The sequence below is a fragment of the Callospermophilus lateralis genome, chromosome 4 (genome assembly GCF_048772815.1).
Source record: "Callospermophilus lateralis isolate mCalLat2 chromosome 4, mCalLat2.hap1, whole genome shotgun sequence".
Lineage (NCBI taxonomy): Eukaryota > Metazoa > Chordata > Mammalia > Rodentia > Sciuridae > Callospermophilus > Callospermophilus lateralis.
Window position 1 is genome coordinate 147670200 of NC_135308.1, and position 25179 is coordinate 147695378.

General features: G+C 32.9%; 1 protein-coding gene across 1 annotated transcript; it reads left to right on the plus strand.

The window, feature by feature from the left end:
- Positions 1-4381: 4381 nt before the first annotated feature.
- On the plus strand, positions 4382-25179 carry Gas2l3 (growth arrest specific 2 like 3). The gene is made up of 9 exons (XM_076853233.2): positions 4382-4461; positions 5380-5427; positions 10253-10421; positions 11449-11564; positions 14473-14614; positions 16680-16743; positions 17488-17626; positions 21329-21436; positions 22998-25179. The coding sequence occupies exons 2-9, from the start codon at positions 5404-5406 to the stop codon at positions 24321-24323; spliced, it is 2088 nt and encodes a 695-aa protein (XP_076709348.2). The 5' UTR covers positions 4382-4461; positions 5380-5403; the 3' UTR covers positions 24324-25179.

Here is a 25179-nt window from a genome sequence, read left to right on the forward strand (position 1 = left end):
CACATTTCCCTCACCAAATCTGTTTCAGACTTGAATCTTTCTATCAACACTATTTTCAATAGTTATCCAGAAACTTAAGCAAGAAATATGCAGGAATGATTCAGAATAGTACAGGATACTATATAGGCAAGTGATTAAGAGAAATACTGTGTGAATTCAAGATCTAAAAATATAATTAATTCAGGCCAACAGGAACGACTACTAGAAAGAGCTCCATCAGAAAAGCTATAGCCTGGGGCTGGGGATGTGGCTCAAGCGGTAGCACGCTCGCCTGGAATGCGTGCAGCCCGGGTTCGATCCTCAGCACCACATACAAAACAAAGATGTTGTGCCCGCCGATAACTAAAAAATAAATATTAAAATTCTCTCTCTCTCTCTACCTCTCTCTCTCTTTAAAAAAAAAAAGAAAAAAAAAGAAAAGCTATAGCCTGGGTTAGTTGAAAAGATGAGGCATCTCTTTGACTATTCCTTCTATATCCTTTGCTGAGTTCTCTCGTGTAAAATATCGGATTTTCACAGATCTTGTTCTTAGACCCTTTTCACTTTCTTTTCCATTCTCATCAGAAAATGCTATTCCTTCCAATGGCTTTACTTCCCAAGTATTTGCTGTCAATTTCTCTTCCTGAACTTTTTAGTCCTAGTATTTCTAGTTGCCTACCTGACATTTCTACTGGAATGTCTTTAAAGGCTTCTCAAATCAAACAAATCAGAAGATTCCAAGTCCAAATTGTGGCATCTATCAAACCATTCCTTTGGAGACACTGTCAGATTCTAACCCAGTCACCATCATTTGTCACTAAACTACTGCAGTAGATTCTAACTCTTCCCTACTTCAGGTTATTCTCCATCTCATTTTCTCTAGGTTCTGTTGCTTTTGCTCTATTTTCACCCCCCCCTTTTTCTCTCTCATTGTTTCTTTAGTTCTTTTTCCTTAGCTTTTTTTTTCCCCCTTTAGCCACCTTCCTTCTTGTTTCCCCTTTTCTCTGTGAAACTCATCACTATTTCACTTATATTTGTCTTCTTAGAGAGCTATTTTAAAACTATGAGTGAGATCTTGTCACCACTACTTTGTTAAAACCCTTTAGCAGTTTTCCACTGCATTCAGAATAAAATTTAATTTCTTCAACTTGGCCTCCTGTGATTTGGCCAGTGCCTAACTCTCCAACCCTTTCTCCCAAGCCAGTTCTTGAAATGCATCAGACTTTCTCTGTTCAAAGCCTTTGCAAAAGTCATTCTCTAATTACATAATTCCTCTTCCTTTCTTCCTCTGGCTAATTCCTACCATTCTTCAATTCAAGCTTTTTCTCTAGCAAAATAATTTCATTCAATTTAATCTCAAGTAGGCCCCTGATGTTTATCTCTCTTAGAGGATTCTGTTCTTTCCTCTAAAGCAATTACCATGATTTAATATTGTGTATTCAGTTGTGTATTTGCTATTTTCAGACTTTCCAACTCCTTTATCACTTTCATTTTGGCAGTAACATGGCTGTTATGTTCACCACTGCCTTTCTTACCTATAGTGCCTAGTTCAATAAAGGGCATGAGTAAATTATTGAGACTGTATGGAGCAAAGGCCCTATGTAAAAAAAAAAAAAAAAAAAAAAAAAAAAAAAAAAAAAAAATCCTGAAGAGTCATTCTAGCAAAGAGGATCTTAGTCACAAATTCTGACCTCTAGTAATGACATGGATATTATAAAACTTTTGCTTTTACTTATAACCATATTTATGTTAGTAAAAGAAACTTTCCAAATTATCATTAATGTTTGAATATTATTAGCCTTATTTTATCTTTTTAATTTGATAAATTATATTAAATGAACTATAATTATGTCTCATCATAAAATTAATAACTCTTCATTTATTAAATGCTAGCTACATGTCAAGTACTTTGTATTTATCATCTTAATTTTTACAGCAGTCATTTGAAGAAGATGGTAATTTACTGTTTTTCAGATGAGAACACTGAAGCACCAAGAAATTAACTACCCTATCTCAAGGTCTTATAGCTAGTATGGTATAGCTGGAATTCAAAACAGATAAATCTAATACTTTCTACTGCTACAGTGCTGTGCTGTCTTTATGATAAGACATGTTAATACACATTGTGTGTGTGTGTGTGTGTGTGTGTGTGTGTGTGTGTTTGGGGGGGCATGCTGGGACTTGTACCTAGGGCCTTACACATGCCAGGCAAGCATTCTACCACTGATCAACACCTCTAGCCCTGTGAAATATTTTGGTATAGATATGGCATTTCTTTTTTCTGGATCAGACAAATAAGAAATATTTAACTCAAAAATTCAAAGCTGGGAAATGTTTTCAACTTCTGAATAAATCATAAAGAATATGTTCTTTGACTGTTTTTCTAAATGAAGCATTAAAAATGATGAAACATTTTTTGAATGCATATATTCAGACTAGTGTAAAAATACCTGTTTCCTTACCACTTATCTTGAAATAAAACATTTCTGGTTCAGTTGAAAGGTCCTTGTGCATTCCTCACCAGTCTCCTCCCCCAGCCTCAGTAGTAACCACTGTCCCAACTTTGGCATTTATCATGTCCTTGCAGTATATGTATCTTGGCAATAATCTGGTGACAGAGTGATGAATAAATATGTGGGTCAGTAGCAATTAATGTTATTAGCATTTTTTTTTCCCTGAAGAATTTTAACTTTGGTCTGCTTTTTTGCCATTCCTGGTTTTGCCCATATTTGTATCAGATCTGAGTCATGACACTTAGCTCTCCTCATCATATTTTATAATGTGGGAAAGGAATGGAAAAGTGCTCAGCTTCAGAGCCTACTGCCAAGGGTCCCAGGATCAGCTCCGTAGGTCGTCTTTTTTCCCCATGATCTGAAGTCAGATTGTAATGTAGAGCCTTATTGCATTTGTACTTAGACCCTTTTCACTTTCTTTTCCATTCTCATCAGAAAATGCTATTCCTTCCAATGGCTTTACTTCCCAAATATTTGCTGTCAATCTCTTCCTGAACTTTTAGTCCTAGTATTTCTAGCTGCCTACCTGATATTTCTACTTGAATGTCTTTAAAGGCTTCTCAAATCAAACCAGAAGACTTGTAATCTTGAGGGTCTCATGACTGACACTTTTTAGGATCAGTGGGTTAGGCCCTAATTCAAGTCAAATCTAAGGTAGATAGGCCTGTTCTATGTTTCTCACATTTGCCTGGATTTTAAAAGCTTAGTATCCTTAACTTATGATCTATACATATATTTTTGTATTGTGGAAGATTCCCAATAGGTTTAGAGTGTAGTTTGGACTTGGTCACATGAGATTCCTCCCTTGACCCCCAATCTAAGGGGAACAACTTCCTTAGGTTGGCAAAGAATTGAAGTAGACTTTTCCTAAAAGACAAAAACAAAAGCAAAGTAAAGTGCTAGTTAAGATTCAACTTCAAAAAAATTCAGCTTCAAAAAGGAAATATTACGTATTACTGGTTCAGTATAATTGGTTTATATGAAAAAAATAAGACTGGAACTTTTAAGGAAAGATAAAATAAGTAATGAGTGAAAAGCTGGAGTTGTGGCTATGATGCAGAGTGGGGACTAGGGCTAACCAAGGAGCTACTCTCAGGATTCAATGCCTGGGACACAAAAAAGATTTAGAAAGAAAATAAAGGATGATTATAAAATATTAAAAACTGGCTCTTTGCATACTTTGGAACATAGTACTCATTAAGTAATGACTGAATCTTGACAGTTTATAAAAGTTTTTCAATAAAAGCATATATTGATATACATAGTAGATTTTCATTTATGAGGATACATTACAATTTATGTGAGTACTATTTTGTTAAGTAATTTCTTTTTGATGCTAATCAGATTATTATTTCTTTATTCTATTACACAAGAATGATTTATATATATATTATATATATATGATTTTGCTAAAGTTCAAGTAACTGAATATTGTGTACAAATTCTTCATTTCTTTCATAAAACTAATTTTGTTGAATTTTTTCATAAAATGCAACTACTAAACATTCTTCTGATAGCTCCTTTGTGAATGTGTCACTGTTCTTGATTTGCACACGCCTTATAATTTAGACTCTCTTTTGTTTTGGGTTGGCAGTTCCAACTGTTAAAGCTCTTGTCTGATTATGTGGAACTCCATTTTAATGGGAACAGCTTCTTTGCTGCGTTTTTAAAAAATCGTCTCGGAAGCTTCTTACTGTGGATCTTTGTTGGGGACAAAGGATTATTTATGCTAAAGGAAAAAGTATTCCCCACTGAATTAGCTCGTGGGAAGCATAACAAGCTCATTAGTAATGCTCACTTGTTCTTTGGCCTTTTGCTGTGGTAGAGAGTAGGAAAATGACATCAAAAAGGACATTCTGTTGTCTTTTGCCTTCCCACAAAGAAAATGTGTTACAGTATTAGACTCTTCAGTTAGGTTTAGCTCAGGTTCAACTTTGGTATCAGAAGAAATGTTCCTGAAAGGAAAGTGGTATGTATAGTTGGCAGTGTGCATGAGGTATATTTGATATCACTTAGAGGAGAAAATAACTTTTCCTTGGAAATTGAAAGCATTTAGTCTTATAAATGGTTTTATATATTATTTTTCTTAATATGTTTTAGTAGAATGAAAAGTAGACTAGCTTATTATGTTTGCTATAGGCAACCAATAATCCTGGGTTTTTATACAGTATGTATTATTCTGAACATTTTTAAGCTTTTCACTTTTCTCCTGAAAATATATTAACAATTACATTAACCTAATTTAACTAATTAAAGTTTTTCTTTTTTTCTGTAGATTTCAAGAATTGTACTTTGAAACTAAAATTGTTATTTCTTTTGTTTATTTGTCTTTTGAATTTTTTTATAGGAAAGAATTGAGTATTTTTGTTTCATAGTTAAAATTGATAATTATCTTTATTACCTTGTTGTCTAGCAGAAAAAGCTTATGGTTAAGCTTGTGAATTTATATTAAAGTCCAGATGATCTTAAATGATCCCTATGAAAATCAGTTGAAAGATGCTTGAATTTCAATATTGGTATTATGATTTTTATATTTATCTTATATTTACAGGGAAAATGAAATTCTGGGAGACTTTTACATAAGCAAAGTCTTATTGTTAATTTTATGTTACTGGCCAGATGCTTCATTAATTCTTTGATACTAGTGCCAGAAACAACATATTAAAGTATGTTTCAGGTTTTCCTCTTTCAAGTGAGAAGCATCCTTAGGAAGTATCCTTAGAAGCAGGGAGTCATTACTGAGTTCTTTTATAGTCAAACTATTCCAACAGGAAGAGAATGTTTTTGGTCAAATAAGAGAAAAACACATTTTAAAATCTTGTGATTTGGGGATTTTGGGAAGTGGGAAATCTGCCATCATCTGTATTAATGTTTGTTCTGTTTTCAGAATAGCTGTTTCATTTCCATATAGATGACCATGCAGCCTGCAATTCAAGTAAGTATTTTTCTTGGAAAAATGTCTTTAAATTTTTTTTAAAGCATTACATTTTGATAGCAGGAATATTATGTTTTTGACCTTCTAGTTCTAAAAACATTTTTTAAGTCTAAGGTTTTATTTGTATTAAACATTTGAAAGAATAAAATATATCGTAGAGTTGGTGCATCCATCTTATTTGTACCACTTTGATAAAAGAATTAGAATATTTTATCATTTTCCCCTTATTATAACTTAGTACATAACTGCAGTTAAAAAAAACTTTCAGTGAAAACAAATATATATATATATATATATATATATATATATATATATATATATATATATATATATTTATTTCTTAGATAATTGTACATTTGCTCTGTAAATGTCTGAACGTGACTAGGGGTTAAAATTTGAAATTTTACGGAGTAGATTTTTTTGTTCATTTTATATCTGGGGGAAATGAGACAAGCCAGGATAATCTTATCTTTGATTTTCAGGGTTAGTATTTGTTATATTAGTCTTATATCCTTTTGTTTACTTTATTATAACTAGAACATGATTGAATATTAACTTAAAGATAAAAGTAATATTTAATATGGTTATCTAGAAATATACAAACAGCTGATAATACAATGAGCTGGAAAGTAAGAACTTTAGAGTTAGTCGGATTCCAGTTCTGATCCTCATTCTGCTACTTCTGTTGTGATATTCTAGCAAGTTATTTAACTGTTGAGTATCTTCTGCCTAACCTGTAAAGTGAGGATAATAGTTCTTATTTTGCAGGGCAGCTGTGAGGAATCAATGAGATAATGTGTGCAGAGGGCCTTCAAGAATGCATAGTACCTAGCAGGTGCTCCAGAAGTTTGGTTGTACCAAACTTGGCACACCAAATTATCCAGTTGTAAAACTGGAGGTAGTACCTGTGACATGAAAGCCTCTCTTTCTCTTGACTAAGAAAGAAGGCTTACCAAGATAACAATTGATAAAGTTTAGAGAAGAGAATATGTTTATCAAATGGTTAGGAACAACCCTGAATGCAGTGCTGCTTGTATGCCTTCCTATGTTATGTCCCATACCCTTCTGCTGTACTGATGGAGTCCATCATGCTGTTTTTCTTTTGGGAATTGATGACAGTCTCCCCAGAGGTCTTATTCTTCTGTTTTGTGTTCTTTCACATTCACATCCATTGTGCCCAGAACTCCTTTATTTCTCAAAACCATTTTGATTTGATTCCTTCAATCTGTCCTCTCTTCATTTCAGTCTTTAAACACTAATTTCTTGTTGATTATAGTTTTTTGATTTCTTATAGAGTGCTTTTCTCATTGCCACATTATCCATGTTTTTCTCTTTCCTATGCTGAGGATCATTAGTAGTTTATTGGTGATTTTTCCCCCCATGGTTTTGTTTTCTGGTCCTGTGAAATCTCTGATCTAGATTCCACAGATCCATCTTTATTGATTCTTTTTCCAGAGTAACCTTGATATCTCTCATGGAGGTTTTTGCTTCTCTCCCCGCTGAAAGTAAGAAATTTTTAGCTCTTTCTCTGTTAAATGTATTGGACAGTTACTTACTTATAAGTACTTTGAAGAGAGGAGACAGCCGGTATATCTTTGTAATCAATTGATTTCTTATTAATTTAATACATTAAAATCTTCCATACCCTACTTTTATGTCCTTCATTCTGATTAATAAAGGAAACATACAGTCTAAAAGTCAATGAACAATAGTTCTTAACTGCTTTGGGGTCATAGTCCTCTTTGAGAATCTGACAAAATCTTTGAATTCTTTCTCGGATAAATGATCTATGTGTAAGCATACAATTTAATTCAAATTGTAAGAAAGCTCATGTATGTAAGTTTATCTGTAAACTGCTTATGGATTAAGAATCTCTGCAATGTGGCAACTTTCAATACATATAAACAGCATTTAGATGTGCAGTTTTGGTATTAACATCTAATTTTTAACACTAATATGCTGCTGAGTAGCCCAGGGTATTATAACATCTTCTGCTTACAATAAAAGGAAAATTCAACCTTGGTCTCTTCTCTTAAGTATCAGGAAGTGAGAATGACTTTTGTTAATGTTAACATTTCCATGTTTACACATAATTTTTTCTAAACCTCCCTCCTAACTCATGCTCATCTTTCCTTGATAAACACTTGTATCTACTCTGCCTGTTTTCAGCTCAGCCAATGATTTAAAAGTACAAATAGCATAATAAAATATGAGTGGTTGTAAGATACACTTTGATTTTGATTTTAGAGTCATTTGCTAATATTATTTTCTCAATTATTCAAATATTTTTGATTGAAAATTGCACGCTAAGTTACTTTACTGAGTTCTCTGTTAACAAACAGAAATAACACATTTATGAAGGGAAGAACCAGTAAATCTTTGCTGTACTCCCTTTGAAATTACTTGGAGAGAATTCAGAAAAGTAAATTACATCTTTTTCCTAAATTTTTATAGAACCCTCATGTGTTTAGGAATTCATTCCCCAGTTTCTACCTATAATTCCCAAAATAATGTTCCTCAAATTAAGTTTCATTTTGTCTTTGGGTATTTTTATTGGAATTCATTACTCCTGCATATCTCTTATATTTACTAATTTTCTTTCTTTACCTTTGGGATCTCTCTCTCTCTCTCTCTCTCTCTCTCTCTCTCTCTCTGTCTCTCTCTCTGTCTCTCTAACATGTTTATTTCTCATCAGAGGAGACTGAAAGCAGGTTTTCATTTTTTTTCCTCCAAAGCTTGTCTAGATTACGTATAGTATTGCTTTGGCTTTTAATTTTGTATAGTAAGACCTACCTCAAATGAATCTTAATGTATTTTAAGGGGAAAATGTTCTATATTTAAAAAATATAAAGTGGACAGTTGGATGACTTACCACTTCCAAATATTTTAGTGTGTGTTTAAAAAAAAATCCAGGACACCTTCCACAGTGAAATAATCAGAATTATATTCTGATATCACATACTACCATTTTATACTTAGGTCATATTCAGATATTGCCAGTTGTCCTGGTAATATCCAGTTCAGAATCTTGTGTTACCTTTTGCTGTCTGGTTTCTTTTTGAGTCTGAAGCAGTCTAGAATGGTATCTTTCTTTGCCAGTCTGTAATGACTTTAACACTTTTGAATATTTTAGAACAACTGTTTTATAGAATGTCCCTTAATTTGGGTTTGGTGATGTTTTCTCATGATTGGGTTCAGGTTGTGCATCTTGGCAGAAATATTACTTAAAAGATGCTGGTTTTTCTCATTGCATTCTATCGGTGGCATATGATTATTGACAGTGTTCACCTTTGTCACTTGGTTATGATACTGTCAGGTTTCTCTACTATAAAATTACTCTTTTTCTCCCTAAGTAAGTATTTTGAGCATAAATAATGTTATAAACATCCCAATACTTGTAAAAGTTTCAACCTATTTATTTATTTACATCTGTATGGACTCATAGTTGTCTATTTTAGTCAATGTGGTATAATCCATTCCTGTCATTTATTAAATTTACCCCCAGTTTAGCCAATAGAAGTCCCTTCAGGCTAGTTTTTGTTCTCTTTTCATGTCCTCATATCTTTGGAGTGCTTCTTTGCTTTCTGATAAAAGGTCATAGGGTTCATTCCCTCCCCCGCCCAATTCCATATTTGTCCTTTCTTGTCTGGCAATGAGAAATCTGGCTTCCATTGGGTTCCCTTATTATCCTGCTCAGGATCTGACACTTTGCATAATCTTATCCCCATATGTGGATGACCGACCTCTCAGTTGTTCTAAGCAACTGCCCTCCAAGAACCTTCTGGTCACTTCACTTAGGTCCTAATACCCCTTCCTGAATTATTCAGGAAGGAGAAGGACAAAGGCTATTGTCACTTTTGTAAAAAGTGACTTCATGATGACATCATTACTTCTTTTACAACTTAAAGAATCAATAGTCTTTTCTATAAATAATCTTATATTAAAGCATATCTAGTTGTGTTTAAAATTTTGCAAGTATTAATTTGATGATATGGTTATATCAATTTTTATTCTAAATCAAGGATTGTTTATGGGTAGATATTTTTGGTTTAGTGGGTCAGTAGGCAAAATCAAGGCTGTGAAATAGGTACTTACATAACAACAATTTTAAAATGTAAAATTCTCTTTTAACTTGTGGGCCATACAAAATCAAATGACAGACAAGATATGCCTCATGGACCTAGTTTTTCTCCCCCTCACCTTATTTTAGTTTTTAAAGCTGAGGATCAAACCCCAGGTCTTGCATATATGTTAGGCAAGACACTTCCACTGAACAACATCTGTAGTTCCCACTCCCTTATTTTAAATCAAATATTTAGAAATTAATTTTTTTAAAAAGCATTGTTTTTATAATTTAAAGTTTAAAATGCCATTTACATTTTATTAATTGTCCATTCATTCAACAAATGTTTATTTAATCTCTATCTTCAAAGCCCAATGCCAGTTGCTACAAAGATATCTCTTGAAAAGCAGATATCATTAACCCATTTCACAGTTGAAATTCTCAATCTCTGGTCAAGTCATTGTTAAACTTATTCAGCTAATAAGTGGAGGAAAAATATTGTTGAATTTTATCCTCTTGGCTCAATAATAAAATCCATTCATTTATTAGGGGTTTACCTTGTCACTATTGTATTAAATATTGAAAATGTTTCAAGTATCTAAACTAATAGTTGCTTCTAATTTATGTATTTTCTATGAGTTGATACAGTTTTGTGCACGAGTATATTGTGTCTGGCTTATACTTTGCCATTTAAATGTAGATGTGAATCATGGTAACTGTTAGCAAGTTTGCATTAATTCAGCCAATTGGTGTTTTCTCTAGGTGTGGTTTGGAGAAGATCTGCCTCTAAGTCCACGGAGTCCTCTGACCCCCAGACATGGACCAGGGTTGGCTGATGTTTGTCAGTATGATGAGTGGATAGCTGTGAGGCATGAAGCTACTCTGTTGCCTATGCAAGAAGATCTGTCTATCTGGTTATCTGGTCTATTAGGTAAGGCTTGCCAAGAGACCCCAAATTATAATCTCTTATTCAATAAATATTTATTTAGAATCTTACTTTTTGTCAAGGAATATTGGTTCTAGATGCTCTAGTAAAATTAAATGTTTAAGTTGCTTGTTCCTACCAAGCTTAAATTCCCTCCAGTTCAGGGGAAATACTGTGATTCACCTTGAACCTTGGGTCTGGAATAGTAGGAAATTTGAGATTTAAGTGAGGAGGTCAGTACTTTTGAATAATCAACATTTAATTGTTTATATGAAAATCTTTTTCTAAAAGTACATAGATCTATTTTTTAACTGATCTTTCCACGGTCTTGTGTAAATCATTAGATTCTGAGTGAAATTTATATTGTAGTTAAAATAATTACTATTTCTGAGACATTGAGGATTAGAGACATATGAAACAAAAGGAAATGTCAGGTTAGAGAATATCTGTCATTATATATTTTACTCTATTAGAGAGTATGATGAATTCTTTGAACTTTCTTACCAGAAAAATTCACTTTAAGTACAGAATTTCATGTGGCATTTCAAGATCATCTATGGTCCTCCTAAGATAATTAAACACACACTGGATCTGGTTATCTGATAACAGTTTGATGATTTGGATAATTTAAAAAGTTTTTTATGTAATAATAATGCTTTTAAAGGTGAAAAGTTGGCATTGTCTGACTATTATGGTATTAGATTTAATTTTTAAACTACAACAAAATCAATCTTACTTATAAAAAATCCTCTTATGCAAACTATTAATATTCAATGAATTTATTTTAAATGAAACATGTCAATTGTCTTTATCTTTTTCTGCAGTAATACATCATAGATATTTTTGTTTTGGTTGGCTTTCATTTAACTTGACCTTATTTGTTTTAACTATTCTTCTAAGAGGGAATATTTTGAGTATGATCAGAATTTGTTTTGTTTTTTAGCTGTAACCTAATTTTATTTAATTAAATTTTAATCATTTTATTTGAATTTACTCTTTTTAGAAGAACCTTACCTTTGAAATTTGTTTTTAGGTATTGAAGTTAAGGCAGAAAGACTATTGGAAGAACTTGATAATGGAGTGCTCTTATGCCAGTTGATTGATGTTCTTCAAAATATGGTGAAAGCATGCAACTCTGAAGAATCAGGGGTAAGTAAATGTTTGATAGAGGTGATATTATACCTTGGTTGGTATAATTTAATTTGTTTATGTGTGTTTCTTTTCATCTTTACAAGGTTGTAAACTTCTATCCCACAACTGGCTATGATATTTTGAAGAATTTACTTAGGCTTTTTGAACATCTGAAAAGATGTTTTCTGTGAAGTGGAGATATTAACATTTGCCCTGTGGGATTTATTTGTGTTTTCATCAGTTTTTTTTTTTTTTTTTCCCTTCTTCTTCTGCTGTAACCAAAAGACCTGATAATTTAATGAGAACAATTTTAGAGGAAGAAAAGTTTATTTGAAGGCTCATGATTTCAGAGGGCTCAGTATATGAACAGCTGGCCATTCCTCAGAGTTTGAGATAAGGCAGAACATCATGGTGGAAGAGTATGGCAGAGGAAAGCAGCTGGGGACATGGTTCTGGGAAGCACAAAATGTAAACTCCAAAGGCACACCCCTAAGGACTCATCTCCTCCAGCCGTACCTTGGCTGCGTATAGTCACCACTCAGTTAATCTTATAAGGGGATTAATGTGCTGATAGGGTCAAGGCTTTCATAACACAATCATTTCACCTCTAAACCTTCTTGGAATGTATCACACATGAGCTTTTGGAAGACACCTAATATCTAAACCATGGCAGTGAGCATTCATTGAAATTAAATGAGATAATATACAGATAGTATCTAGCATAGTGCTTGATGCATTGTGGCTAACTCTTCTTAAGATCAATGATCATACCTTCCTTATAGGGTACTTCCTTACAGGGCCAGATGTTTATAAGGGTTAAGTGAGAAAAGAGCTTGTGATAGTTACTGGCACACAGGTAGCTACCATCATCATCAACATTATTATTATCTTCTTTATAGTCTCTATATAGTGTCTTGGTAGTAAATTCTTTAAAGCTTTAATAATTTTTAAAATATTTATTTATTTCTTAATTGTAATTTGGTACAATATCTTTATTTTATTTATTTATTTTTAAGTGGTGCTGAGAATTGAATCCAGGGCCTCACATGTGCTAGGCAAGCACTCTACTGCTGAGCCACAACCCCAGCCCCAAAGATTGAATAATTTTAATGAAATTTTCCTTCATTGACCCTTAGGTCATGATTTGAAATAGATCAGATTTTCTTTATTTTCATCAGATGTAGGTGTTTTCAAAAGTTTTAGATCTGGACACTCATATACTGTAAGTGGAAATATAAAGTGGTATCACTGTTTTGGGGGACAGTGAACAAGACATATATACATATATGTAAAACATTGAGATTAAACCTCATCCATCAGTATAATTCTTTACTTCTTGGAATTTATTCTAAGAAAATTACCAATTTATAAAAATGTTAGTAAAAAAATTTAGGAACAACCTAAATGCTCTTCAATAAAAACATGTTACAATTAATTAAGGATCTTAAACACATTAGAATATTGTACATTTATTAGAAATGATTATTTAAATCTATTATTTTCAATCCTTAAAGATTCCTGCAACCTGTCAATAAGAGTTCATGTGCACATACATACACACCAAATTGCGGAGTAGCATCTTTATGTGACATTTGGTAGGTACAGCTGCATGAATAGCTATGCCTAGAGATGTCCTATGAAAATGGGGAGAATTTCAGTGGGTACTATTTACCTTTGTATTTACTGTATTATTTATTTTTTATAATGATTTCATAGTCTATTAAAAAAAGCCTTACCTCTGAAAGATAATAGGAACAGGATATACCTTATATAAAGGGTATATGGGCTGGGGATGTGGCTCAAGTGGTAGCGCGCTCGCCTGGCATGCGTGTGCCCTGGGTTCGATCCTCAGCACCACATACAAAGATGTTGTGTCCGCCAATAACTAAAAAATAAATACTAAACTTCTCTCTCTCCCTCTCTCACTCTCTCTTTAAAAAAAAAAAAAAAAAAAAAGGGTATATAAGGAACTGGTCATAGTGACTATCTCTAGGAAGAGAGAACTAAGGGGCGGAGGTGCATACTGTACCTATTACATTAAAAAATCATTTTCATGAATTGTTTTCTCAAGTAGAAATTTAAACTAAAGCAAAGTAACTCCCTCCACCTCAGCTTCAGCAGGATTATCTAAATAAATATTCTTGGGCCTGATAATAAAAACTTAGGGATCTGTGAAATTTAGACTTTTCAAAGAACCTGAATTAAGAATGGACAACTACTTCCTTTTTTGATAGTCTCCTTGAGAAACTCAGGACTGACTTCATGAATCTCCATGAAAGGAAGTTAAAAAAAAATGAGTATGTTTGTTAACTTTGAGCATAGCCGTGATTTTGTATTTGTATTGAATTTTGTATGGAGAAATATACTTTGGAATTGTCAGACTTTCCTTCTTCTGTCATTTTTAAAAAAGAGAGATTAAAGAAGTCTGATCCTACTGATAATTTTGACCAGTTTATTTTCTAAGGAATCATTTTCTGAGTTTACTAAAAGTGAAATGAAATCATTTTTAAAGATATTTTCTGGCTGGGGATGTGGCTCAAGCGGTAGCGCGCTCGCCTGGCATGCGTACGGCCCGGGTTCGATCCTCAGCACCACATACAAACAAAGATGTTGTGTCCGCCGAGAAAAAAAATAAATATTAAAAAAAAAAAAAAAGATATTTTCTCCCGGGGGCTAGAGTTGTGGCTCAGTGGTAGACTGCTCATCTAGCATGTATGAGCACCTGGTTCCGATCCTCAGCACTGCATCAATCAATCAATCAATCAATAAAATAAAGGTATTGTCAACTACAACTAAAATTAAGTATTTAAAAAAAGATATTTTCTCCCTAAAGTTGTGTACTTTTTAGTTAAATTCAAAGCAATAATCATTTATTTTATAATATTGAAATGGATGTCTAATAAAAAGAACCTTATGTCTTTTCCAGAATTTTCCAATGAGAAAAGTGCCTTGTAAGAAAGATGCTGCATCCGGTTCATTCTTTGCCAGAGACAATACCGCCAATTTTCTTCACTGGTGTAGAGACATTGGGGTTGATGAAACTTACCTCTTTGAATCTGAAGGTTTAGGTAAGTGGTATTGCTATCATTGTTAGAGTTTTTAATGTTTGTTAGGGTATTTTGTGTCCCTCCCTCCTAATTTTTCTTTCCAAATAAGGACTCAAAATTTCATCTTTTAAAATAGTGACTTACAATGCCATATCTCAGTTTCTTAGAAAAATTTGTACTTTAATTTTATGTTGAACAATTGGAGAATCATATATTAAATTAAATACATTAAGCTTTTCATTTATAATTAAGTATTTTATATATTTAGAATGCCCCAACTGTATTTTATTTAATGAATTGGTTGTGGGAAGTTCTGGACTAATGCTTACTAATTAATGTTTTCATCAAGTTTACTTTACCAAGTTTAAATTACTAGTAATTTCCGTTTAATCGAATAATTACATAAATAATAGAAAACCAAATGGTGTGTGTTTATAGTGTTTAGATTTACCTTGTAAACAACAGCTGCCAACTTGATTATCCAAATGGATTAATGTTTTTGATTATTCATTTTTGAAAAGTCATGCTTTACTGAAGAATTATTGACATTATTTTCTCATTTCCTTTAAGTCAATAAAAGCATCAATATAGTTATTAAAGTGGTAGCTATTTTTAGACTATACACACATAGATACACACACACACATACTTCAAAACATTTTTATATGTATATACATCTGTATATATGTCTACAATACACAAGTAGAATTTACAATGCTATGATGTGAACAGTAGCCTATCAAGGGTAGGCATGGTGGGAATCTGCCCTGGTAGGGAAAAGTTTTATCACTGACATTGTTTACAATTGCTAATTTTGTGGGGATAATAAAAGGCAAATTGACTTTTAATTGGTGTTACTATTGTCTTTAAATTTACTTCTGACAGTGCACATCCTTATCACCTGCACCACTGGATACTCCTATCTAGGGTAGAAGGAAGTGGGTTATTCTTTCACCCCTCAGTATACACCCTGCTTTTAGTCCAGGTGTGTTGATCACTGCTAATATGTAGTTGATTTGATGGCACTTCCAGCTTCTAGAAATCAAAGGGAAAAGGAAATGCTTTGCCTTCTCTAGTTTCTAGTTTTCTGGCTCTGAAAGAATATAAGATTGTTGTGTATTTTTCAATATCAGTAAGAGATATCTCTGATTATCCTGAAGCTCACTGTCAATACCAGTAATTCAGTTTTAGGCATTGAACTGATGATCTAATTTTTTTACTCTCTAAAGGCCTCAGCAACGAGCCTCTTAAATGTTTACATTTTGCTAGTAACTCAAAGCAATTTAAGAGAAACAAATGCTAATTTTAGGTAATCCTAAGTGTTTGGAAAAACAGATTTAAAAAATTAGGATAAATTCATTTGTTGTTATGAATTTTAAACTTGAATATAGGCTTTTTTATTGCTTTGAAAAACAATACTTTGTCTTTGGGTATATTATAAGGTGCTATTTAGAAATCAAAGAACAAATGCCATTTCTGTTGGAGGGATCAGTGTACATAAAACTCACCACACATTATACATTATTAGATTCAGATTCAGAAATTTCCTAGAGTTTCTAATAAGGACCAGAACAGAAAGAAGATGATTTACAATTACTATATTGGTACATTTAACATGAATTCTGTGATCAGGACTTTTTTTTTTTTTTTAATAAACAGTATCTCTGTTTACCTTTATATTCTGAGTTATCTTTATATTCTCCTCTTCTGTTTTTGTGACATTTAAGAGATAATGGCATATAGTCAAAGATAATTTAGGGTAAAATTGAGGTGATATATTTCTTCTAATGGTATCTCCTATTGAGAGATCTGAAATAAAAATAGTGTAATATTACTAAGCCCTTAGTTTTCAAAAACTAAAATGCTATAGAAATTGGATCCATGGTAAATGTTAATCCTTTTCTTTTTAGCCAGCTTTTAAAAATAATTTATAGAAAATAACAATATGTGGAGAAAATAAAAATGTCTTTTCTAAGTCTTTTCCAAACAAGTAAACCCACTGTTTCCGTTGTTCTTTTCTTTCTCTCTTCCATGTCAAAAAAATTTCTAATTTTCCTCCTTAAAATATGTTTTTATTTTCCCACAGTTTTACACAAAGATCCAAGACAAGTATATCTTTGTCTGCTTGAAATTGGCCGCATTGTGTCAAGGTATGTATTCCACAATATTTCAGAATTTCAGTGTCATAAGCTCTTTTAAGTTACTTAATTTTAGCTTAGATAGAACATGATTTTCTAAAATGAAAGAAAGTGATTCTTGATTGAAATGAAGTAACCTAATTTCCTATATTATCTTTCTTTTTGTGTCTTTATTTGTTCTATTTGCATGAGCATATGTCAACATTTGTTCCCTCATGTATCTTGCTTCATTTAATACTAAATTGTGAAAGTGATTACTTAAAATGTTTAGATTAAGAATAGGGCAAGGGAATGTAGTCCTAAAGCACTCCAAGGCAAAGCAATTTCTGAACACAGGATCTGACAAGAAGGATAAGGCTTGGTATGCCCTAAACCTTCTTTACTTTCTGGCTGATTTTAAAGCCAACGTTTAGGATCTCAGGAAGAATATAGAGAACTATAGTAACCAAATACATGCAATGATGTGAAAGTTATAATCTGAATTTTTGGTAATCTGTGAGACATTAAAAAGGCACTTGTAGCACCACATAAAAATAAATAAATAAAGGTATTGTGTCCAACTACAACTAAAAAATAAATATTAAAAAACAAAAATATTTTTTTAAAAAAGGCACTTCTAGATGTCCCAGTGAAACAATTGGTAGAAGAGAATCATATGATCTCTGCTCTAAAAATAAAAGGCAATCTATCTTGATATACAAGGAAGTTCTTGGTCCACCTTTGCTTGAATGATCAGATTTTCTGGCTTATTTTCAGATATGGGGTTGAGCCACCAGTGTTAGTAAAACTCGAGAAAGAAATTGAGTTAGAAGAGACCTTGCTTAATACTTCTGGACCTGAAGATTCTATCAACATACCAAAATCGTGCTGTCAGCATGAAGAACTACATGAAGCTGTAAGTAATCACTATATTTTCTTTTGACTATCCTAGCTGAAATCTCGTAGTTTCATGCTTTTTCTATACTGCCACTGGTTATACTGTGTTTAAAAGAAAATATTTCTTATCCAGAATACCAGTTCTGAATAAGAATACCAGTTCTGTATAAGAATACCAGTTAATAATCCCCACTCTCTGATGGGTACTTTATCTTAGAGGAGATTTGTCATTTCTTGCTTATGATGAGGAATGAATGTGTAATTGAGGAATCATGGGGCAAAGAGCCTGAAACCTATCATGAAGGGTACTATAAGCTGCAAAAATTCATTAATTCTTTTTTAAAAATATGATAGTATTATCTCACAAATGATAAGGATTACTCTCATGGTCATATAAAGGTTAAGTTGGTTTTATGAGAATAATCCAAATATAAGATGTTGAGAACTTGAATTTGAGCAGAAATGGGCATAGAGCCAAAGGAACAATTATAAGCCATGTTTAGGAGATAGAATTGACAGGAATTAGTGACTGATTATGAGGGAAGGAGAAAATCTAAGGTGATTTCCAAGGTGAAGTAGATGATATACTGATACTTGGACAATATAGGAAGAAGAAAAATTTTAATGGAAAAATCAAAATTTTTTTAATATTCCCCCTCATACAATCTTTACATATTTGTTAGACAATGGGTTACAATGGAAGATTTTCTTAACTTTGCTTGTTCATTCTATAGAAGTTAATAGAATTACATTCCTTAGGCTGTGGGTCTCTGCAATGACTACTATGTAAGTGACAGAGGTAAACCGACTATCAAACATATTCCACTGATTGTTCTTTAGAGTAATTCAAAAGTTTATAGCATTTTATAGAAATGCTTAATGTCCAAAATTCTTTTTTTTTTTAAGAGTGAGTGAGAGACAGAGAGAGAGAGAGAGAAGGAGTGAGAGAGAATTTTTAAATATTTTTTAGTTTTCGGCGGGCACAACATCTTTGTTTGTGTATGGTGCTGAGGATCGAACCCGGGCCGCACGCATGCCAGGCGAGCGCGCTACCACTTGAGCCACATCCCCAGCCCCGTCCAAAATTCTTTTAAAATAATGAATAAATCATTACTAATAAACATTTAGAAAGTATTGCTTTGATTGATTTGTTTAATATAACAAAAGTCATTAATAAAACATTCAGATAGCATTGCAAGACAAGTTTAAGATTATGTCAGCCATGCCTTTATCAGATCAAAATATATTTACCTACATTATTTTATTGATACATTTGGTGATCATAAGTAATCAATACAGAATACAGCCAGTAAAAAGTAAAATTTATTTTAAAAATTTTTAAAGACTTATAATAAAATATAAAGGAAATATCAGAAAAGTATTTTTATTAAGTGAGAAATATAGTATGTTAACTTCACTATTATTTAAAGACTATGAAATTTTTAGTAGGGAAATGGGCAGAGACTATGGTCACACAAACAGAAAGTACAATGTTGAAACTTGCTGATAATCAAGGAAATCAGATTAAAATAGCTCTGAAAAACCATTTGTCCCAATAGCAAAATTTCTTAAAATTATGAAACCTGGGCTGGGGATATAGCTCAGTTGTAGAGTGCTTGCCTGGCATAGCTGAGGCTCTGAGTTTGATTCCCAGTGTTGCAGGGGGAAAAAACAAACAAAACAGTACCCGTAAATTCTGGTGAAACTACACTTAAGGATTGCTATTAGTAATGGAAAATGATGCATACTTTAAAAAAAAAAATTGACAGATATCATGAGCTACAAAAATATTCCTTTTCCATTTTTATTATGATTGAAAACAGGAAAAACAAATAAAAATGCTTATTGCACTATTTATATTGGTAATAATTGTAAGTAGTATAAAAAACTTCCAATGGGGAAATGGCTTAGTGAATTAGGATTCATTATCTTAACAGAATAATAATTTTATGTAGTCATCATGACAACTGTGTAGCAAAAAAAATATGTTTATTTTGTGAAAAATATGTATATATAGAAACAAAGAGAATGAAAATAATAGTAATGTATCATTGGAGATAATTTTTTTAGCTATTTCCTTTAGTATTCTGATATTAATTATGCAATAAATAAAACCAGAAGCAAACACTTCTTATCCACAGTTCTTATTTTAGAGTCATTGTCTTATTGAGCTTATTGGTAAGTGCTGATGGTTAGCACTAGCAATATTGTACTACTCAGTGGTTATTTCAATATGTTAAACAAGGAAAGTGACTTCTGAGATCAACTTTCTTGCTGTGGAAACTACAAATGAACACATTTCCTTACATATGTACTGTATGAATATTTTTATCGTCCACCTATAAATATATGATCTTTGGTAGATAATTAAGGCAATCAAATAAATTCCTCAGTGTTCAGCTAAATTGGGCCTACCTGAAGAGAATTTTTTTTTTAACATCATACCTAAGTTAAATTCAATTAATTTATTTAGATATCTTCTGTGTGACAAGTAATTGAGAAAAATATTCATGATCTTATTTTTGCAAAATGTGATTTTAGAGAAAAGTCAAATATTTTTGATAGTGGCATATATATGACCTTTTTTTTCAGACAGATTTTAAAAAAGTCTTCATTTAATCAATTTATTTTAATTTCCATGTTTTAAATATAGATCTCCCCCACTCCCCTGTAATGGGAACTGAACCCAGGGGCACTCTACTACTGAGCTATATACACTCTAGCTCTTTTCTATTTTATTTTTTTTTAAACAAATACAACTTTTTATACCTTTTTTTTTTAAACAAATACAACTTTTTTTATACCTTTTTTTTTTTCTTTCATTTTTATGTGGTGCCAAGGATCAAGCCCAGTTCCTCAAACATGCTAGGCAAGCGCTCTACTGCTGAACCACAACCATAGCCCCTCTTTCCTATTTTTTGTTGGGAGACAAGGTCTCACTAAGTTCCCCTGGCTGGCCTCAAACTTTCTATCTTCCATGCTCAGCCTCTGAGTAGCTGGGATTACAGGTGTGTACCCAGCTTGAATATGGAATTATTGAATTTCTTTTTATACTTACTGTGGTTCTACCATCTTCGTTTTTCATTTACTGAGATAAAAATAATTCTTGAGGTATAGAAGTGGAGTTTTCTCCTTTCTCCTTAGCAGACTATTGAAAGAGAATAAACACTTTTAGAAAAATGCTTCTTGAATTGAAACTTTTAAGAATCTTACCTAGTCATGGGTGAATAGATAGGAATATGTCTTTGTATATTTAAATAACTCTGAATAAATCTTAGTTTAGTACAATATTAAGGGAGAAGTTAAAATTCCTCCTTAGCCTTTATCTGGCCAGTTTTTGATTTGACACAAATGCTTAATTCCATAAGTCAAGCTTAATAATGGTCTCATATATTTCCTTAAACTCACCAAATGTATTTTGACTTGACCTCCCTGTTCCACATTTGCAGACCTTCTTCAGCTGTCATGAGCACAGTGCAAGCCTGACTGCATTTTGGGCTGAGAGAGAGAGGGAGGCCTAGATTCCATCACTGTTGGCTTTTGTGTTAGATTGGCAACATCTAATCTCAGTATTTGTTAATAAATAAAGGAGAAGAGATATTATATAGTTAAACTTTTGTCTTTGTGATTTATCTTTCTATCAAATAACATTGCATTTTAACTTTAAACAAAATACTTTGTATAGCTAGCACCAAATTTTGTTACATATTTTAAATCTTAGGTTAAACATATTGCTGAAGATCCTCCTTGTAGTTGTTCCCATCGATTTTCTATTGAGTATTTATCTGAAGGACGATACCGACTAGGGGATAAAATACTCTTCATAAGGGTAAGTCTACTATTCACAGTCTATAAACACATAGATCTTGTTTTAGAATTGATTTCATTGCTTTACCAACTCCTTTGCACCCCCTTTGCTTTTAAAAAAGTTGGAATAAAGGATACTATTAATGGACGAATTTCACTGTACATCACCATAAGATGAAACAAAATGTCTAATAAGATTATTATCCATAATAAGTAAAGAAAACAGAAACACTACAGTTTATAATGATATATACTTTGGGCCTTAAGCATAGGATCTTTTTTCTTATTGACATAACATCAGTATGCATACCAATCTGTTGCTATATATGGTCATTACCTTTCTTTGTCCCATCTGCAATTGATTACTTGTCCCCTTTTCTGATTAACAGATTGAAATTTCACTTGTTTAGCATTCTTTTTACTTCTGATACAAGAGCTATTTTTCCTTGATCTATGAACATAAAAGATTTAAATATATAACTTCACCATCCATATTTTCTTCTCTTTCATGTGTTTTCATTACATTTCCACCCACTGTCCTGCTTTCACAGAAACACCTGCATATACTTTCTTTAAAAAAAAAAAACCTGCAATTTTATTTATTTATTTGTTTGTTTGTTTGCAGTGCTGGGATTGAACCTGGTGCCTTGTGCGTGCTAGGCAAATGCTCTGTTACTGAGTCACATGCCCAAACCTCTTTCTATCTTTTAATTAACTTCCTTTTTAAAGGCGATATGATATAGTGAATGGTGCACAGAGGATGGGACTTAGAGTTAAAACTTGTGGCTAGTCTTATGCAGTTGTGCAGATTTACCAGCTGAGTGGACAGGGGCCTGAAATTCAGCCTGGTCTGTAAGAATCAGAGTTTGTCTTATCCCTGCAAAAGTGTCATTTGGGTTAGGGGCTGGCAACCCAGAACATTTGAGGTCAGGTTCAAATTTCTTAACCTCTCAAAGCCATAATTTTCTTATCTGCAAGGAAGAAAGAATAATAAATTAACGTATTTTGAAGATTAAACTAATATATGAAAATAATTTATTAATTTATAAAATATAAGATTTCATTTATTTTAATCTTTTTTTCCCTAATTATTTTTTTCTTTAGTATGAAGCATTCTTTTTCACTTTAAGTCACCATTTCTCTTTCTCTTCCTCTTCTTCCCTCACTCCTCTTTCTTTCCTTCAGTATTCAATTCTTCATTGTATTGCTCTTGCAATTTTGTATATTAACAGTTTAGATTTTTAGCACGTAAATAATATGTAAATATTTTCATTACAAATTGGAGGACTTCAGTTGTTATTTGCATAGTTTAAGACTCATTAAATTTATTATATTATCAATATAAGAGGGCTGGGGCTATAGCTCAGTTGGTAGAGTGCTTGCCCTGAGTTCAATTCCCAACACCACCAAAAAAAAAAAAAAAAAAAAAGAAAAACAAGAAAGAGACTGTCAATTTATAGTCAAGCTGTTGACAAATACTGACTTTCATAGATCATAGATGTAACAATTTGTGGCTGTTAATAAATTGTAACTCTAAACCTCATATTTTTTCTGCTTTATTTTCCACTTTCTTTGGGGGGCAGATGCTTCATGGAAAACATGTCATGGTCCGTGTTGGAGGAGGCTGGGATACTCTTCAAGGATTTTTGCTTAAATATGATCCATGTCGAACATTACAGTTTGCTACACTAGAACAAAAAATTCTAGCATTTCAAAAAGGAATTTCTAATGAAAGTATACCTGATTCACCCAGCAGAACACCTCAACTTCCTGAAATGAATCCTTTGTCAGCAGTTAACATGTTTCAGAAACAAAACTTAAAGCCTAGCATGCCAGTTGGTATTCCAAGGAGCAAGGAAAAGCAGGTTCACCCAACAGGTGTATTGCTGCCTGCTTCTTCATTAAAAGGTAATACAGGCTCCATGTCAGTCCGTTCGAAATTTCCAGATTCTTCAGCATCTTCTCATCTCAAGCTCAAGTCTTCAAAGGGTGTAACAAAGAAACCACTTGCTCCTTCAAACAATGTTTCATCTTCCCTTGCTTCTTTAAATCATGTAGATAAAAACACTTCTTCACCACCTTTATCAAGAACTGGACCTTGTGTATCTGAGTCAGTGAAAAAATGTGTCACATCCCCCAATACTCTTAAGGTCAAGGCTCTTCCAGGCCAGAAATCTACAGGTGTGCTTGAGCCTAAACTTTTGCCAAATAAGTGTTCTGGAAAAACTCAATCAAGGTACTTGAAACACAGTCACATTTCTTCTAGGGATGATGCATTATTTCACTCACCTGCACCTGTAAGTTCATCAAAGTGTCCACAGTTACCAAAAGCAAATATACAGGTAAGGCCTAAACCTTCTCCTTCTTTTCAGTTCCCTAGAAAAATGGCAAAACCCAGTTCTAAAACCACAGCTACAGATCTAGGAACACAGACTCAAGCATCTAATGGAAGCCTACAAACAGGGGCAATCCCAGCACGGAAACTTAAATCTGCCTTGAATTTAAATCAACCAGTTTCTGTATCTTCAGTTTGTCCTGCAAAAGCTGCACAAGAATTGAAAGATAAGAAGATAGTTTCAGGTGCCAAAAAGCAGCCTCAGAATAAAAGTACATGCCAGAAGACAGGATCCAGCTCCTCAAAGTCTCCTGGTCGTACCCCACTGTCCATTGTGAGTCTTCCCCAGTCTGCTACCAAAACACAAACTGCACCAAAGTCAGCACACCCTGCCCCTAAGGGCCAGTATTCAGCTAAAGGGCCTCCAAAGAGTGGCAAACCCCAAGCTTCAACCAGGAAACCACCCTCATCTGGTAAGGGAACAGATAGTGGAGAAAAAAAACCTACTGCAAAGAAAAAGGAGGATGATGACCATTATTTTGTTATGACTGGAAGTAAGAAACCTAGAAAATAAATACATGTGGGTCACTTTAAGAAGTCAGAAGAAAGGAGCAAAATGAATGAGTTAGCTTCAAATCTTAAAGGTTTTTCCTGTTTGTGTTTGTTCAAATAGGTGCAGACATTAAATATAAGAAGGTAGGGGATGGAGGTGGAGGCTGGATTGAGGAGAAGGCTCATCAGAAGTCACAAGTCTGAATTCACTAGAAGCTATCCTTCTGAGGCAAACAATTGTAGAATCACCAAAGGGTTCTTATTATTATAGACATACAGGTAATTTTTAAGCCATAGCATCTTGTTAATGTCTGTCTGTTAAGGGAAATGTAAAAGTCAAATAACACTACTAGAATTATAACTATAGTTGTTATATTTTTATTATAACTATAGTTGTTATATTTTTGAATGGGTATTAAACATGGAGGTTTTATACCTGCTAATGGCAACACTGGTGCTTACATTAAGAGTTACTACATTTCAGTAAGAAAGCAACGGTTTTTGCGTTTGTCCCATAAAAGACACCTAATTTAATTTCCTCATCAGGATTACCTGATTCAGCAATACTAAATACTAATGGCTGCTGCTGATTAGCATGGCATTACTCTGGGTTAGGTAGAATTCTTATTATTTAAATATTTTCAAGTTTTCCAAATCAGAAGGAGCTGATTTTTTTAATCTGGCTTATATTGGCAATGATATTTTATCACCAATATTTTGGTTAAAAACAATTAAATAAGCTTATTGAAATATAAGCAAATTTAGTAAAAACAAAACAAGATTTTGCATACATCATCTGTAAAAATTTAGATACCTTTTAATTTTAGATGGATGTTGTGCAGTATTAGAGCAGAAACGGATTTATTGGCTTTCATCAT